General features: G+C 41.0%; 1 protein-coding gene across 5 annotated transcripts in view; it reads left to right on the forward strand.

Annotated features, from left to right (window-relative positions):
• Positions 1–15,323, forward strand: part of LOC107814933 (transportin MOS14) — a 97,030-nt gene that overhangs the window by 17,773 nt on the left and 63,934 nt on the right. For 3 of the 5 annotated variants that reach the window (XM_075234556.1, XM_075234559.1, XM_075234555.1), the window contains exons 5-10: positions 3,751–3,834; positions 3,947–4,006; positions 5,064–5,192; positions 5,343–5,404; positions 8,787–8,843; positions 8,987–9,110. In XM_075234556.1, the coding sequence (XP_075090657.1) occupies positions 3,751–3,834; positions 3,947–4,006; positions 5,064–5,192; positions 5,343–5,404; positions 8,787–8,843; positions 8,987–9,110 (516 nt within the window). The remainder of the gene's footprint in view (positions 1–3,750; positions 3,835–3,946; positions 4,007–5,063; positions 5,193–5,342; positions 5,405–8,786; positions 8,844–8,986; positions 9,111–15,323) is intronic. The other 2 variants (XM_075234558.1, XM_075234557.1) reach the window with 1 other exon arrangement.

Here is a 15,323-nt window from a genome sequence, read left to right on the forward strand (position 1 = left end):
CATAAACCGTTAAAATAGGGAAGACAAATACTCTAGGGAAATGGGAGCGAGTATGCTTACCGAGCTGACTTGACTCACATTTTAGAGTGAACAAGTAAGATAAACCAGGTGCTATTTTTTGAAGTTTTGATAAATTGGGATGTCCCAACCGTTTATGTAATAAATCTGGTGAATCAGTAGCTGTACAAGTTGTTGAGTCCATGTGATTCAGCAATGATAAGGTAATAAAGTCCATTTGATTTATGCCGGTACTAATAATCCGCCTCGTCATGCGTTCCTGTATAAAAACAAGGTTATCAAGAAATAAAACTGAGTATTTAAGTGATTTGGCTAAGCGACTAACGACTATGAGATTAAAAGGACTACCAGGAACATAAAGAACTGAATCCAAAGGTAAGGAAGTAAATGAACTTGCTTGACCTATTCCATTTGCCATGGTTTGAGACCCTTTGGCCATTGTGACGATTGGAAAGATTGAGAATACGAAATATTAATGAAAAAGGATTTGTTACTAGAAATGTGATCAGATGCACCCGAATCAATGAACCAAGAGTCAGATGAAGAAGATTGAGAGACACAAGTCACACCATTACCTGTTTGTACAACGGAAGCTATCTCAGAAGATGTATGCTTACCTGCTTTGTAATGAAGGAACTCAATATAATTCGGTAAAGAAACCATCCAACTATTCAAAGTATTAGTTCCCATTTTGTTACGATCAAATTCAAATTACTTCCGAGTATAGACAAGTACGATGTCCAGAGAGAATGTGGCCAGAAAGCACTTGCAAAAAACTGGAAGATGATTGAACTTGCTGGAATATGTTGCTGGAAAATTCTGATTTTCTTCAAATTCTCAGATCTAACCTGTGAGTCCTAGCTGAATCCCAAAGAATATGAAAAACTATTGTTCACACCGGAAAACACTGTTCAAGCAGCAAGCACTATTGACGTTTGGGAAAAATAAAAAAGCACTGTTCACTAGAAAACATTGTTCACTGTTACCGAGTGAGTAGGCTCGGACAGTGAAGAAAAAATAGTAGTCGCCGGAATCTGGAAATCTCCGCTAGAAAATAAAAAAGTGGTTGAAATTTGGTGTAATCTGGATGGGTAGGGTTGGTGAGGGTAGGCTCGAAATCACCTCCTGAATAAGCTCTCCTAATGAAGTTTTGCCAAAAAGTGACCGGAAAAAGCTTCACGTGCCGGCGCGTGAGTTGGAATTTCGCCGGAAAATATTCTGCCGCGTGAGGGCGCGTGAGAGGGGTTCTGCTGGATAAAATTTACAGTTTAGTCGCCGGAAGCCGATCTACCTCTTGGTAGTGTTGGTTTTTGCACTACTCTGACGGAAATGAACTTTCACGCGGACAGACCTGCGGTCACCGGAATTGACTGCAGAATTTTCCGGTTAACTGATTCATTCTTCCCGGAATCGCTGGTATTAATGCACAACGATGAATCTCTGGCTGCTCTGATAGCATGTGAGAAATAGCACGGAAAATATATATTATTCATGTTTATATACGAAGACGAGAGAGAGGAAGGGCCGGGATTTGGACCAAGTGATATGCATCAAGGACGACGATGGTAGAGTATTGATGGAAGATGCTCAGATTAAGAGGAGATGACAGACTTACTTTCATGAACTTCTGAATGAAAAATGGGATCGAGATATTGTGCTAGGTGAACTGGAGCATTCCGAGAGTCACCGTGACTTTGGGGACGGCAGGCGCATCGAGGTTGAGGAGGTCGTTGGAGTTATGCTTAAGATGAGTAGGGGCAGAGCGACCGGGCCAGACAAAATTCTGATTGAATTTTGGAAGTGTGTGGGCAGAGCAGGCTTGGAGTGGTTGACTGGGCTGTTTAATATTATTTTTAGGACGAAGAGGATGCCGGAAGAGTGGAGGTGGAGTACGGTGGTCCCGTTGTATAAAAACAAAGGTGATATCCAGAGCTTTAGCAATTATAGGGGTATCAAATTATTAAGTCATACCATGAAATTTTGGGAGAGGGTGGTTGAAGCGAGGGTGAGGAGGACAGTGTCTGTATCCGACAACCAGATGGGGTTCATGCCGGGTCGTTCTACTATGGAAGCTATACACCTTATTAGGAGGTTGGTGGAACGGTACAGGGAGAGGAAGAAGGATATGCACATGGTGTTTATTGATTTAGAGAAAGCGTACGACAAGGTTCCTAGAGAAGTTCTCTGGAGATGCTTAGAGGCAAAAGACGTGCCGGCTGCCTACATTTGGGCAATTAAGGACATGTATGATGGGGTTAAGACTCGGGTTAGGACGGTAGGAGGCGACCCTGAGCAGTTTCCAGTTGTTATGGGGTTATATCAAGGTTCTGCGCTTAGCCCGTTCTTATTTACCCCGATGATGGACGCGTTAACACACCATATTCAAGGGGAGGTGCCATGATGTATGTTATTCGCTGATGACATAGTTCTGATTGATGAGTCGCGAACCAGTGTTAACGAGAGGTTGGAGGTCCGGAGACAGGCCCTTGAGTCTAAGGGTTTCAAGCTGAGCAGGACGAAGACGGAATACCTGGAGTGTAAGTTCAGCACTGAACCGAGGGAAGTGGGCGTGGAAGTGAGGCTTGAATCACAGGTCATACCAAGTAGTGGCAATTTCAAGTACCTTGGGTCGGTTATCCAGAGGGGAGATTGACGAGGATGTCACACACCGTATTGGGGTGGGGTGGATGAAGTGGAGGTTAGCATCTGGAGTCTTGTGTGATAAGAGAGTGCCACCGATGCTCAAAGGTAAGTTTTACAAAGCGGTGGTTAGACCGGCCATGATGTATGGGGTTGAGTGTTGGCCTGTTAATAACTCACATATCCAGAAGATGAAAGTAGCAGAAATGAGGATGTTGAGGTGGATGTGTGGTCACACTAGGATGGATAAGATTAGGAATGAAGATATTCGGGAGAATGTGGGCATGACTCCCATTGATGACAAGATGCGGGAAGCGAGACTCAGATGGTTCGGACACGTACAAAGGAGAAGCCCAGATGCTCCGGTAAGGAGGTGTGAGCGACTGGCTTTGGAGTGCACGAGAAAAGGTAGAGGACGACCTAAGAAGTATTGGGGAGAAGTTATCAGGCAGGACATGGCGAGACTTCAGATTTCTGAGGACATGACTCTTGATAGGAAGTTGTGGAGGTCGAGTATTAGGGTTGTAGGTTAGGAGATAGTTGAGTCTCCCTTCGTACCTTTGTGAGGCTAGGCTGGTAGGGTTTTTGTCGATGTCAGCTAGTGGCAATGTTGTGTCTTACTACTCCTTCGTTTACGATAGTGCCTGGTCTATGTACTGTCTATTGCGTTTGCTTTGCATCTACTTTCTCATTTCCATGATGTTATTTTTTCTATGGTTTCTATTGGTGATACTGATATAGTCTCTTTTCGTATTCTTGAGCCGAGGGTCTTTCGGAAACAGCCTCTCTACTCCCTCGGGGTAAGAGTAAGGTCTGCGTACACACAACCCTCCCCGGACCCCACTAGTGGGATTTCACTGGGTCGTTGTTGTTATTGTTGTTATGTTTATATACTATAATACAAGGAGTCTATTTATATCTATATTCTAAAAATACATACTACTCCTATTCCAATGTGGGACTAAGCATACTAATATATACATAAACTATCTAACAACATTTTGTCATTGAGTGGGAGTGGTACCAGAATTAGGTACAGAGGTATTTCCTGTATTCTCTTAAATGTCTCTAATGCCTACCTCTGTTTAATAGGTTCGAGCTGGTTGTTTCTCGGAGATTCCCCCTAGCTCTTTGGCTGGACATCCACTTCTGAGTTTCGTTTTCAACTCTTTACAGGTAATATGTATTGCTAAACCTAACATGCATTGGTAATGGTCTAATGGTTTCTTCAAGTTGCTTCAAGTTCAGAAGTTATTAATACCCATTTACCTACTTAAATGGCTAACAGGTTTCGTCTTCATTTGATCTAGCCATTGAAGTTCTCACTGAACTTGTGAGTCGACATGAGGTAAAAGATTCATCTTCTTCTATAGTAAATTATGTGAGATTCTCCACTGGTTTCTTTATTTATTTTAAGAAAACAGAGAAAAGGGATGGGAAAATACATATACTCTCCCCATGAATTGGACATTTGGAGCGTGAAGTAACATATCATGGGTGTTCCAACATTGGAAGGACCAATTACGAAGATGAGTCCGGCTCTGACGATGTTAAAAAATATCCAACCCAAATCCTTAAAACTATATGTAAAGTGGCTTATAACTCAGACGTATTTAAGCTAACATCCTCACGTTGTGATTCAATTTCGAGGTTATAGGTGAACTCGGATGTCTCTGTAACTAATTGTTGCAGCAAATAAAAAGATTAAAGTTGCTAGTAGCTAGCTGGAGTCGAATTCCAGCAGCTTAGGTTAAACATTTGGCCCTTTGCGACTGGCGGTGCCCTGAGCGATTCGAAATGTGGGTGCCTCTTTAATATAATTATACTATTTCTTCTATATATCTACATACACATACACTGTCTAGACCGAGGTTTGTGGGTGGCGATGCACCGCTCCTCTCTATGTAGACCGCCCCTGATTGGTACTCTTATGTGTAAGGATGCAGGGAAGATGTGAATCATTTGCTGCTCCATTGCCCGATAGCGTACTGGTTGTGGTGTACCATATGAAACATATTTGGGGTGGAAAAAATAATACCAAAAAGTATTAGATATATGTTTGGAGGGTGTAAGTCCTGGAGAAAGAAATAATGGGAAGAGCGTGGGAGATAGCTCTGTTGGAAATCATGTGAACTATATGGAAGGAAAGAGAAGCGCATTTGAAGAATTGAAAATATATGTGCATGATTGAGTGCTATTAGTAGCGAATCATACTTGTTAATATTTTCTACTTTTGTTGTGCATATTGTATGGGGGATTCTCCCTTTCAAACAATAAAATTACTTATTTCATCAAAAAGTAATTAATATGGGATCCATCTGGAAGATTTACACCAAACAAAATTGGCCCAAGTTAGTTCTCTTCTTTGGATTTTAAACGAACCTCTTGTACTTTTGCGTTTGCAGTGTATACCACAAGTTTTGTTATGCAAAGTTGGATTTCTTAGAGATATACTTCTTCTCCCAGCTCTTAGCAGTGGAGACGAGACTGTGATAAGTGGTCTTGCTTGTTTTCTGTCAGAAATTGGTCATGCTGTAAGTATTTTCAAACTTCCGAGCTGGAAAAGGGTCTTTTACTCTATTGATTCTTGCAGCCAAATAGACTAAATGAGTCCTACCTATGCTTCAAAAACTTAGCATCAAGGATCTGCGAAACTAATTAGCTATTTTTTCCTTGTATAATAGGCTCCGTCTTTGATTGCTGAAGCAAGTCCTGAAGCATTTGTATTGACTGATGCACTCTTGAGGTCAGATGCCATTTCTTATATTTGCTTTATGTGTTGCAAGCAACTCATTTACATAGGTTCAAAGTATGAAAGCATAAAATCCTGGTTCTATCATCGTTGGTTGACTCCATTGTAAGCATAGTTGACTGTAAATCTGAAGCTTTCTTTATACTGCCCCTATTGCTGGCTTCTTTCACCAAGAGAGGCGCTTGCATTAATGAATTCAATTGAGATATAAAGTAGAAGAATCTGTATGGTCCCAAGTGAAGTTAATGCTCCTTTATCTAGTTGACACTGTCTATCCTGATATGTTCTCCAGTTGTATTTTGTAAGGAATAGGCTGTTTGAGAATCAATCTTAGAGTAGATTATTGGGGATGCTGTCAACATTGTTTTTGCTATTATCTAGAAGTTGTGAAGCTTCTTTTCTATTTCACTGCCGTTAGCATTTTCTGTGTACTTTTCCCCATTTAAATACAGTTTTAATTTAATTTTGAGATCATGTGGCTTGAAGTTGAAGGTTTTGTGGATCTGAGTGAAAAATGGTGGAACTTCTATAAGGTGCAGGGATCTCTAGAACCCAGGTATTGGCCAGTAAACTGAGAATATTAAAGAATGATATAAAAAAATGTAACTCTGAGGTGTTTGGCAGAATTGAAGTCAAGAAACAGCTATTCTGTAAAAACTATATCAACTGGACAGAGTTACAGTAGAAACATGGTCAATGAGGGTTCATATAACCAACCTCAATCTTGTTTGAGATTGAGGCGTAGTTATTATTTGTTTGACAGAGTTACAGAAGAGAGAAATCTGAAAGAGGAGGAAATAGCTACAAGGAACACACTGGAAAAAGAATTGGAAGTGACTGGTAAAGTTGAAGAGACATCTTGGAGGGAAAAATCCAGACATTTTTTGATAAACTGCTGGTTAATGGAACATAAACTGAGGATCCAGATGCAATAAAAGGGGAAATCTTGAGTTATTACAAAAATATGTTCCATGAAGCAGAAAGTTGGAGCCCAGATTGGATGGACCAAGATTTGAGAAAAATTTCAGAGCCAGACAGGGAATGGCTGCTGAGATCCTTTCCAGAGGAAGAAGTTCTCATGACCTTAAGAAACAGGGCAGGAGATAAAGCTCCTGAAATCTGATGGAAACTTTTGAATATTTACACTTGGAAGAGAATTTTGAAAAGAGTCTAAATGCAACCTTCTGCCACTTGTGGGACTATACTGGGTTTTTTGTTGTTGTTGTTGTTGTAGTCTAAATGCAACCTTCATTGTATTATCTCCAAAAAAGAAAGAGGCTACATAGCATTGGGATTTTAGACAATATGCCTTTTAGGCAGTGTCTAAAAAGATCATAGCTAAAGTCCTCATTGAGAGGCTAAAAAGTGTAATGGGCAGATTGATCTCAGGCACACAGATGCATTTATCCATGGCAGAGGATGCAATTAGTTGCCAATGAGTGTTTAGACTCAAGAATGAGGTAAGGAGAAGCTGGAATAGTTTGTAAATTAGACTTGGAAAAGGCCTAAGACCACGTAAACAGGTCTTTTCTGTTGAAATTGTTGGTACACATGGGATTTTGTATGGGTAAATTAAATGAAAGATTGCATTGCCTCTGTGATGTTCTCTATCCCCATTAATGGCAGACCAGTGGGCTACTTCCCATCAAAAAGAGGCATAAGGCAAGGGGATCTCATCTCTCGTTACGGTAAGTATTGGGAGCTTTGAGCAAGATGTTAAAAATCACAGGCAGAAAAGGCTGGATCAAAGAGTTTAGAGTGGGAAATGGGGGTAATAATCAGCTGGAGCTTTCACATTTGCTGTACGCAAATGATACCTTGATACTATTGGTGCTTCCCGTAAATCTGTCCAAGAGCTGCCTGTTTCCAGTGAACATAGTGAACAACATTCAATCCCTGGCTGCAATACTAGTATGTAAATGTAACATTTTCCTGCTACTTACCTTGGTTTACCACCGGGGCCTCAACATAGACAAGGAGTAATCTTGAAAGGATACCGACATATTAGACGGGATTCCGACATATTGCTTGTCTCTACATGTATTACCCTAAAAAATTGCAAATCGGCTTGACAAGCTAAGGAGGGATTTCCTATGGTCAGGGAATTCAGAGAGCCATAAATTTGATCTAGTGAAGTGGTCCACAGTCACCACTCCTAAACAATGTGGTGAAATAGGGCAAGGGACTTGAAACTAAATCACAAAGCTTTTAAATGGTTGTGGAGGTTTAGCAGTGATCAAGATGTTTTATGAAAAAAGTTTTCGCTACAAAATATGGAACGGTAAACTGTTGGTGTACCAAACAAGTGATATGTTCCTATGGGTTTGCACTACGGAAACAAAGAAGAAACTTATGGGGAGAATTTAAATTATTGACAGTGATATCAGCTGGTGATGTGAGGAAGAAATAAATGTGGGAGGAATAGGATCCTTGGCTGGAGGAATCCCCATAATGATTTCCTTCCCAGATTTGCACAGCTTAGTTCCGAAACTACAAGCCATAGTGGCAGATAGACTTGGAGATGGATGGAATTTAGTGCTCAGAAGAAATTGTTTCGACTGGGAAATAGAAAGGCTGGCTCAATCGTTTTTGCAACTTGACAGCTTCCTTTTATTAGCACAAGAGCAGGACATTTATTTTGGAAAGCTGATAGCAAATGAAAGTTTACGGTGAAGTCTTGCTAAAATTTTATGCAAACCAGCAGGATTACAGGTGGCCATGGAGGTTGACTTGGAAGATGAAAGCCTCCCTAAGAGCAGCCTGTTTTGGCTGGTTAGCAATGTCAGAAGCATGTTTAACTCAAGACATACAAGAAAAAGGGTGCATTATCTGTACTAGGCGCTACATGTGCACAACGAGATTGAATCTAGTCATCTACTAATCATATTCTCCTTCGTTGTACATACACATTGTAGGCATGGTGCCTTAAATCTATTAATATTTTGGGATTCAGTGAGTGATGCCTCAATTTATTAAAGAAGCTGTGTTGGCATGGAAGGCCATAATGTCAGGAAGCACCTCCGGCAGATCTGGAACACAATTCCTATTTTCATTTTTTGGATAATTTGGACAGAAAGAAGCAGGAGATGCTTTGAAGACAAATACACAACATATGATTGTCTTTAGGTCTAGTTTTCACATATAATACCTGATGTAATATGAAGCTACAAGATGATGTTGATGTTTTTGTAAATTTCTTAGAATCCCTTCAATCATGGGGGATAGGGAAGTTCTATTTTGATGTACATAATTTTTGGGACCTTCATGGCCCATCTAATAAAACATCAATAAAACATTAATAAAGCATCTTTTACTTATTTAAAAAAAATGCAGTTCTAATACATCTCAGTATCTGACATGTCCTGTATGATGGCAGTTGTGTTTCATTTCCAAGTGAAGATTGGGAGATTGCAGACTCGACTTTGCAGTTCTGGTGCTTTTACCTTTTCCTGATAAAGTTACTTTTGTACAAACTGGGACCTGTTACTTAGCTATTGACAGGGTCCAGAGCAGATTGCTGAAATGAAATGTGTAGTTCAAACGGTTCCCCTATCCAAGAACACTCTCGCTTTGCAGGTGCAGTCTTGCCAGCTTCATCCTGGGCCTGGATGTAGATAGTGGAGAAAATGTTAAGAGCGTCAAGGTCTTATTTTTTCCTGTTTTCTCGGTGTTGTTGGATGCCCTTCTGTTGCGTTCTCAGGTTAGCTTCTATTTGCATGCATTTGTAGTGCATATTGTTTCTTTATTCTGCTTATGTTTATTTCCATCCCACAAATTGCTCTATTGACCTCTCTTTTCATTAACTAGCATGTGGATTTGTTGGATTTTACAATAATGTTATATGGCAACTTCTATTCTTCACGGGGAGTGTATCTGTGATAATTGAAAGAATATTGTGCTTATAGACTTATCACTCAACAAGGTTTCCTAAGGTATCACATATGGGGATATTTTCCAAATTATTCCTTTTCCCTGGTTTCATCTTTCATTTAGGTGCTACTTTCGTTGTGATCATCTGGAAATTGGAGGGAAAATATGCCCCTTGGCTGAGGTATCACGGTTGTTTGCAAGTCGTGTCATTTCTCACTCTTACTCTTAAGCTTTACATCTAAGACTACTAACCTATGTTGGGTGATGGAATAACCTGATAGCCCTTGCATGTACTTTTATCTCCCCTTTTAACCTTTTTTTTCTTGAGCAGTATACCAAAAAGAAGAGAACCTACACCGAATATGATTCTCAACCAAGGAAACCAATCCTCTATAAAAATAGTTTACCTCAAAGATACACCACAAGGAAACTAGAGAGAACTATTTTGTAACTTTACAAAGTTTTGGTCAATTCTTTCAAAAGCTCTCCTATTTCTCTCTTTCCACATAAACCACATAATAGCTAAAGGAGCACCATTCCAAGCCCTTAGACTTCTCTTTCTCCTCATGAAGGTCCAACTATGCAATGCCTCCTTTTGTGCCTGGCATCACCCATTGCAAACCTAACCAATTAAGAACTGCTGTCCACAATCTTGTAGCCACTTTACAATGTAGAAGGAGATGATCAACATCTTCGCCCGAGCCTTTACACATGAAGCACCAACTAACCTAGGTGATCCTCCTCTTCCTTAGATTTTCTGTTATCAAAATTACTCCCTGCGTTGCCAACCACACAAAGAAGGAGATGATCGACATCTTCGCCCGAGCCTTTACACATGAAGCACCAACTAACCTAGGTGATCCTCCTCTTTCTTAGATTTTCTGCTGTCAAAATTACTCCCTTCGTTGCCAACCACACAAAGAAGCAAACCTAGGTGCTCTGGGAACCAAATAGAATGGAATGGAAATGCAGATTCCCCTCTCCCTAATAACCTCTTGTATAAGAATTGATATTGAACAAGCCGTCCCTCTATCATGCAATTTCCATCAAACGTAGACAGCTTGCAGTATGTTCTTCCTGTACAAAAGCTCAACCAAGTTATGATATTCCCCATCTCCTAGTCCTGTAGTTCCTCCTAAATCTCAAATCCCAGTGAACTTCCACCTCATGAACCATATAAATTTGTTGGACTATCAGCTCTTTTTGGCCCGAAACTCTATATATGTTGGGAAAATCTACCCTCAAGTCATCCTCTCCACACCACTTGTGCTCTCAAAACTAACCTTGCTTCCATCCCCCACCGCAAATTTCCAGTAAAATCTTCCCACCCCTTCATAATACCCCTCCATAATCTTCACACAAATGGACTCTGATGTTCCTAGTCCGCCATCCCCCTTCATAGTACCATATTTTTCAGCAACCACCCCCATCCAAAGGGCATTCTTCTCCATCCTAGATCTTCAAATCCACTTCCCTAACAGAGATCTATTGAAAAACTAAAGATCTTTCACTCCAAGTCCCTTTTTTTGAAGATGTGACAACTTTCCAATTCACTAAATGGAATTTTTATACCCTCTATTGTATCCTACAAAAAGTTACGCCGAAGTCTTTCCAATCTTTCCGTCACATTACTAGGAGCATGCAGAAGTGATATGAAATATGTAGGGATGCTAGACAAAGTGCTTTTTATTAAAACTTCCTTCCTTCTTTCGACAAGTACCTCTTTTGCGATCTTGCTAACTGTTTCTCTACTCTTTCAATCACTTGATTCCACACTGCAATATTCTTTTTCTAAAGCTGCCAACGGTAGACCCAAATAGGTTGTGAGAAATATCACGGCAAAAATATATTATTGATGTGTTTAACAATAATACAAGGACCCCTGTTTATAACAAAATACAATACATACACTAATTGACTGAACTTACCAAACCAGGTTCGAGGAGACTGCTTTAGACCATAAAGTAACCGGCGCAAGCGACATTCAAGGCCACTAGACTCCCTATGAGCAACAAAACCAGGTGATATAAACTTCATCCTTAAGGTCACTGTGAAAAAAAAACATTCTTAATGTCCAACTGATAGAGAGGCCAATGGCGAATAGAAGCTATGGATAGAAAAAGGCGAACTAATGCTATTTTAGCCATGGGAGAGAAAGTATCACTGTAATCGAGCCCAAATATCTGAGTATATTCTTTGGCAACAAGACGAGCCTTAAGTCGATCAACCTGGCCATCCGGACCAACTTTGACTGCATAAACCCAATGACAACCAACAATAGATTTACTTGAAGGAAGAGGAACAAGCTCCCAAGTACCACTCGTATGTAAAACAGATGTCTTGTCAATCATAGCCTATCGCCATCCTGGATGAGACATTGCTTCACTTGTAGACTTAGGGATGAAAATAAAGGACAAAGAAGATACAAAAACATAATGGGTGATGACGGACAATGACAAGTTAAACTGACATAATAGGGATTAGGATTAATTGTGGTCTGTATACTTTTTCAAAGTGCAATCGGTGGACTAGGAAGAGAAAAGTCCGTAGTAGGAGCAGGGTCAGGTGTAGGGCGTGAATCAACTGGGCGTGGCCGACAGTGATAAGTCAAGAGTGGCTAGGAATCTAGAAGGAGCAATACTAAACTCCTCAACGGTTGGTATCGGTAAGAATTCTGTGGCTGAGGGTGTAGGAGGAGCTATAGTAAACTCCTCAAAAGTCGGTATAGGTAAGACCTCAGATATATTAAGGTGGTCAGAAGAGGTAAAGTAAGCTCTAGACTCAGAAAATGTGACATTAGCTGACATAAGGTACCTACGGAGATCAGGTGAGTAACAACAATATCCTTTAGGACAAAGGCGGAGCTAAGATTTCAACCTTATGGGTTCTGCATTTTAGAGCAATGGCTTCAAGCGCTAATGACTGGGTTCTAAATTTAATATTTGTATATATTTAATAGATTTTTTTAACACAAATATCCTGTTTGAGCAAAAGCTACTGGGTTCGGTCGAACCCGTAGCGTGGCTTCTGCCTCCGCCCCTGCTTTCTGAACACGAGAATAACCAAGGAAGACACACTTTAGAGCACGGGGAGCTAACTTATCTTTCCCATGGGCTAAGTTGGGCTAAGTTATGAATGAAATATGTGCTCCCAAAAATACGAGGAGGAAGAGGAGTATAAGGGTGACTGGGGAAATAATACAATGCGGAATCTGATTCTGGATGGAAGATGAAAGCATCCGATTAATCAAATAACAAGCTGTGAGAACTGAATTGCCCAAAAATGCAACGGAATATGAGATTCAATGAGAAGTGTGCAAGCAGTCTCAATGAGTTACCTATTCTTTCTCTCTGCAACCCCATTATTTTAAGGGGTATATAAGGACAAAATGTCTGATGAATAATTCTTTGAGAAGTCATAAACAACTGAAACTGAGAGGATAAATGTTCTAAGACATTATCACTGCGAAAAGTGCGAATAGAAACACCAAAGTGATTTTTTAATTTCAGCACAATACAACAACTACGACCCAGTAAAATCCCACTAGTGGGGTTTAGGGAGGGTAGTGTCTGCGCAGACCTTACCTCTACCCCGAACGAGTAAAGAGGCTGTTTCCGAAAGACCGTCGGCTCAAGAAGACAAAAGGATACAATATCAATACCACCACAGAGATCATAGGAAAAATAACAACATGAAAGCTAGAAGATAGAGGCAAAGCAAAAGCGATAGCCAGTAATTAGACCCGACACTATGAGAAACGAAAGAGTAGTAAGACACAACATTACCACTAGCTATCTTAGACGAAAGTCCTACCAGACTAGTCTCACAAAGGTATGGAGTAAGGCAAGACTCAACTATCTCCTAACCTACAACCGTAATACTCGACCTACACAGCTTCTTATTAAGGGCCATGTCCTCGGAAATCTGAAGCTTAGCCATGTCCTGCCTGATCACCTCTTCCCAATACTTCCTAGGCTACCCTCTACCTCTTCTCGTGCCCTCCACATCCAGCCGCTCACACCTCCTTACCGGAGCATCTGGGCTTCTCCTCTGTACATGCCCGAACCATCTGAGCCTCGCTTCCCGCATCTTGTCATCAATGTGAGCCACGCCCACCTTCTCCCGAATATCATCATTCCTAATCTTGTTCATCCTAGTGTGCCCGCACATCCACCTCAACATCTTCATTTCTGCTACTTTCATCTTCTGGATATGTGAGTTCTTAACAGGCCAACACTCAGCCCCATACATCATGGTCGGTCTAACCATCGCTTTATAGAACTTACCTTTGAGTATCAATGACACTCTCTTGTCACACAGGACTCCAGATGCTAACCTCCACTTCATCCATCCCACCCCAATACGGTGTGTGACATCCTAGTCAATCTCCCCTCCCCCCTGGATAACCAACCCGAGGTACTTAAAACTGCCTCTACTTGGAATGACCTGTGATTCAAGCCTCACATCCACGCCCACTTCCCTCGGCTCAACGCTGAACTTACACTCCAGGTATTCCGTCTTCGTCCTGCCCAGCTTGAAACCCTTAGACTCAAGAGCCTGTCTCCAAACCTCTAGCCTCTCGTTAACACCGACTCGGGACTCATCAATCAGAACTATGTCATCAGCACAATAACTATGGAATATAAAAAATAACTTAGAACCGTCTTTCATTTAAAAAAAGCCAAGTACATCTTGAAAAATCATCAATCAAACTAAATGTTAGTTTACAGCATGTATATAGTGTAGTATTGTCCCACATTGGTAGAAGAGTAGTATGCCCTTGTATAGTATAGCTATAAATAAGGACCTCTTGTATTGTATTGTTCATCCAATATCAATAACATATTTTCTCCCGTGCCTTCTCACATGGTATCAGAGCAATTGTGAGAGTCTTATCGCTGTGCATAAATTCCAGCGATTCTGGGAAAGAGAAATCAGTATTTTTTAAGGCTATTTTCTATCTGCTTCATTTCTGTCAGTGTTGTGCAAAATCCAACACTACCACAAGAGTCGTCACTGTCCGGCGACCAAACCCCAGTGAAAAACTCCGGCAGCAGCCTCCTCACGTGCCTCCACACGCCACCAGAAGCTCACGCGCCGGCGCGTACGACCACTTCCGGCCATTTTTTGAAAATCTTCCTTCAGAACAGTTGGGTCGCCTGGTAATTCCGATCCTACCCCTACTGTTTTCATTTCATTCCGACAACTTTGAGTTTTTTCCGGCAGCTACAGTACTATTCCGACAACTACAGTACTATTCCGACAGCTACAGTAGATTCCGGCAGCTACAGTTTTTCAGTATTCTGTTTCTGTGTTTCCGTACACTGTTTTATTGGATTACAGTTTATTCTTTCTCCTATTTGGTAATAATTTGCAACAATGTCTTTGGGATTTGATGCTTTTGGGTCTAGAAACATGAGTTCTGGAAGCTCTAGTGCTATTATTACCTCGGAACCTTTAATGGGAGGTTCAAACTACTTAGCTTGGGCTTCATCTGTCGAGTTATGGTGTAGAGGTCAAGGTGTTCAAGATCATCTAATCAAACAGTCTAGCGATGGAGATGAAAAGTCAATAGCACTTTGGGCAAAAATCGATGCTCAGTTATGTAGCATCTTGTGGCGATCTATTGATTCAAAGTTGATGCCCTTGTTTCGTCCATTCCAGACATGTTATTTGGTTTGGGCAAAGGCACGCACCTTATACACTAATGACATATCTCGTTTCTATGATGTGATATCACGGATGACAAACTTAAAGAAGCAGGAATTGGATGTCTACTTACTTGGGTCAAGTACAGACAGTCATGGAGGAATTTGAGAAATTGATGCCAGTTTCTGCTAGTGTGGAAAAACAACAAGAACAGCGACAAAAGATGTTTCTCGTTCTTACCCTCGCTGGACTTCCTAATGATCTTGATTCAGTACGCGACCAGATTTTGGCTAGTCCGTCTGTCCCGACAGTTGATGAATTATTCTCTCGATTACTCCGCCTTGCTGCAGCACCAAGTCCACCAGTGATCTCATCACAGATACTTGATTCCTCT

The sequence above is a fragment of the Nicotiana tabacum genome, chromosome 17 (assembly GCF_000715075.1).
Source record: "Nicotiana tabacum cultivar K326 chromosome 17, ASM71507v2, whole genome shotgun sequence".
Classification (NCBI taxonomy): domain Eukaryota; kingdom Viridiplantae; phylum Streptophyta; class Magnoliopsida; order Solanales; family Solanaceae; genus Nicotiana; species Nicotiana tabacum.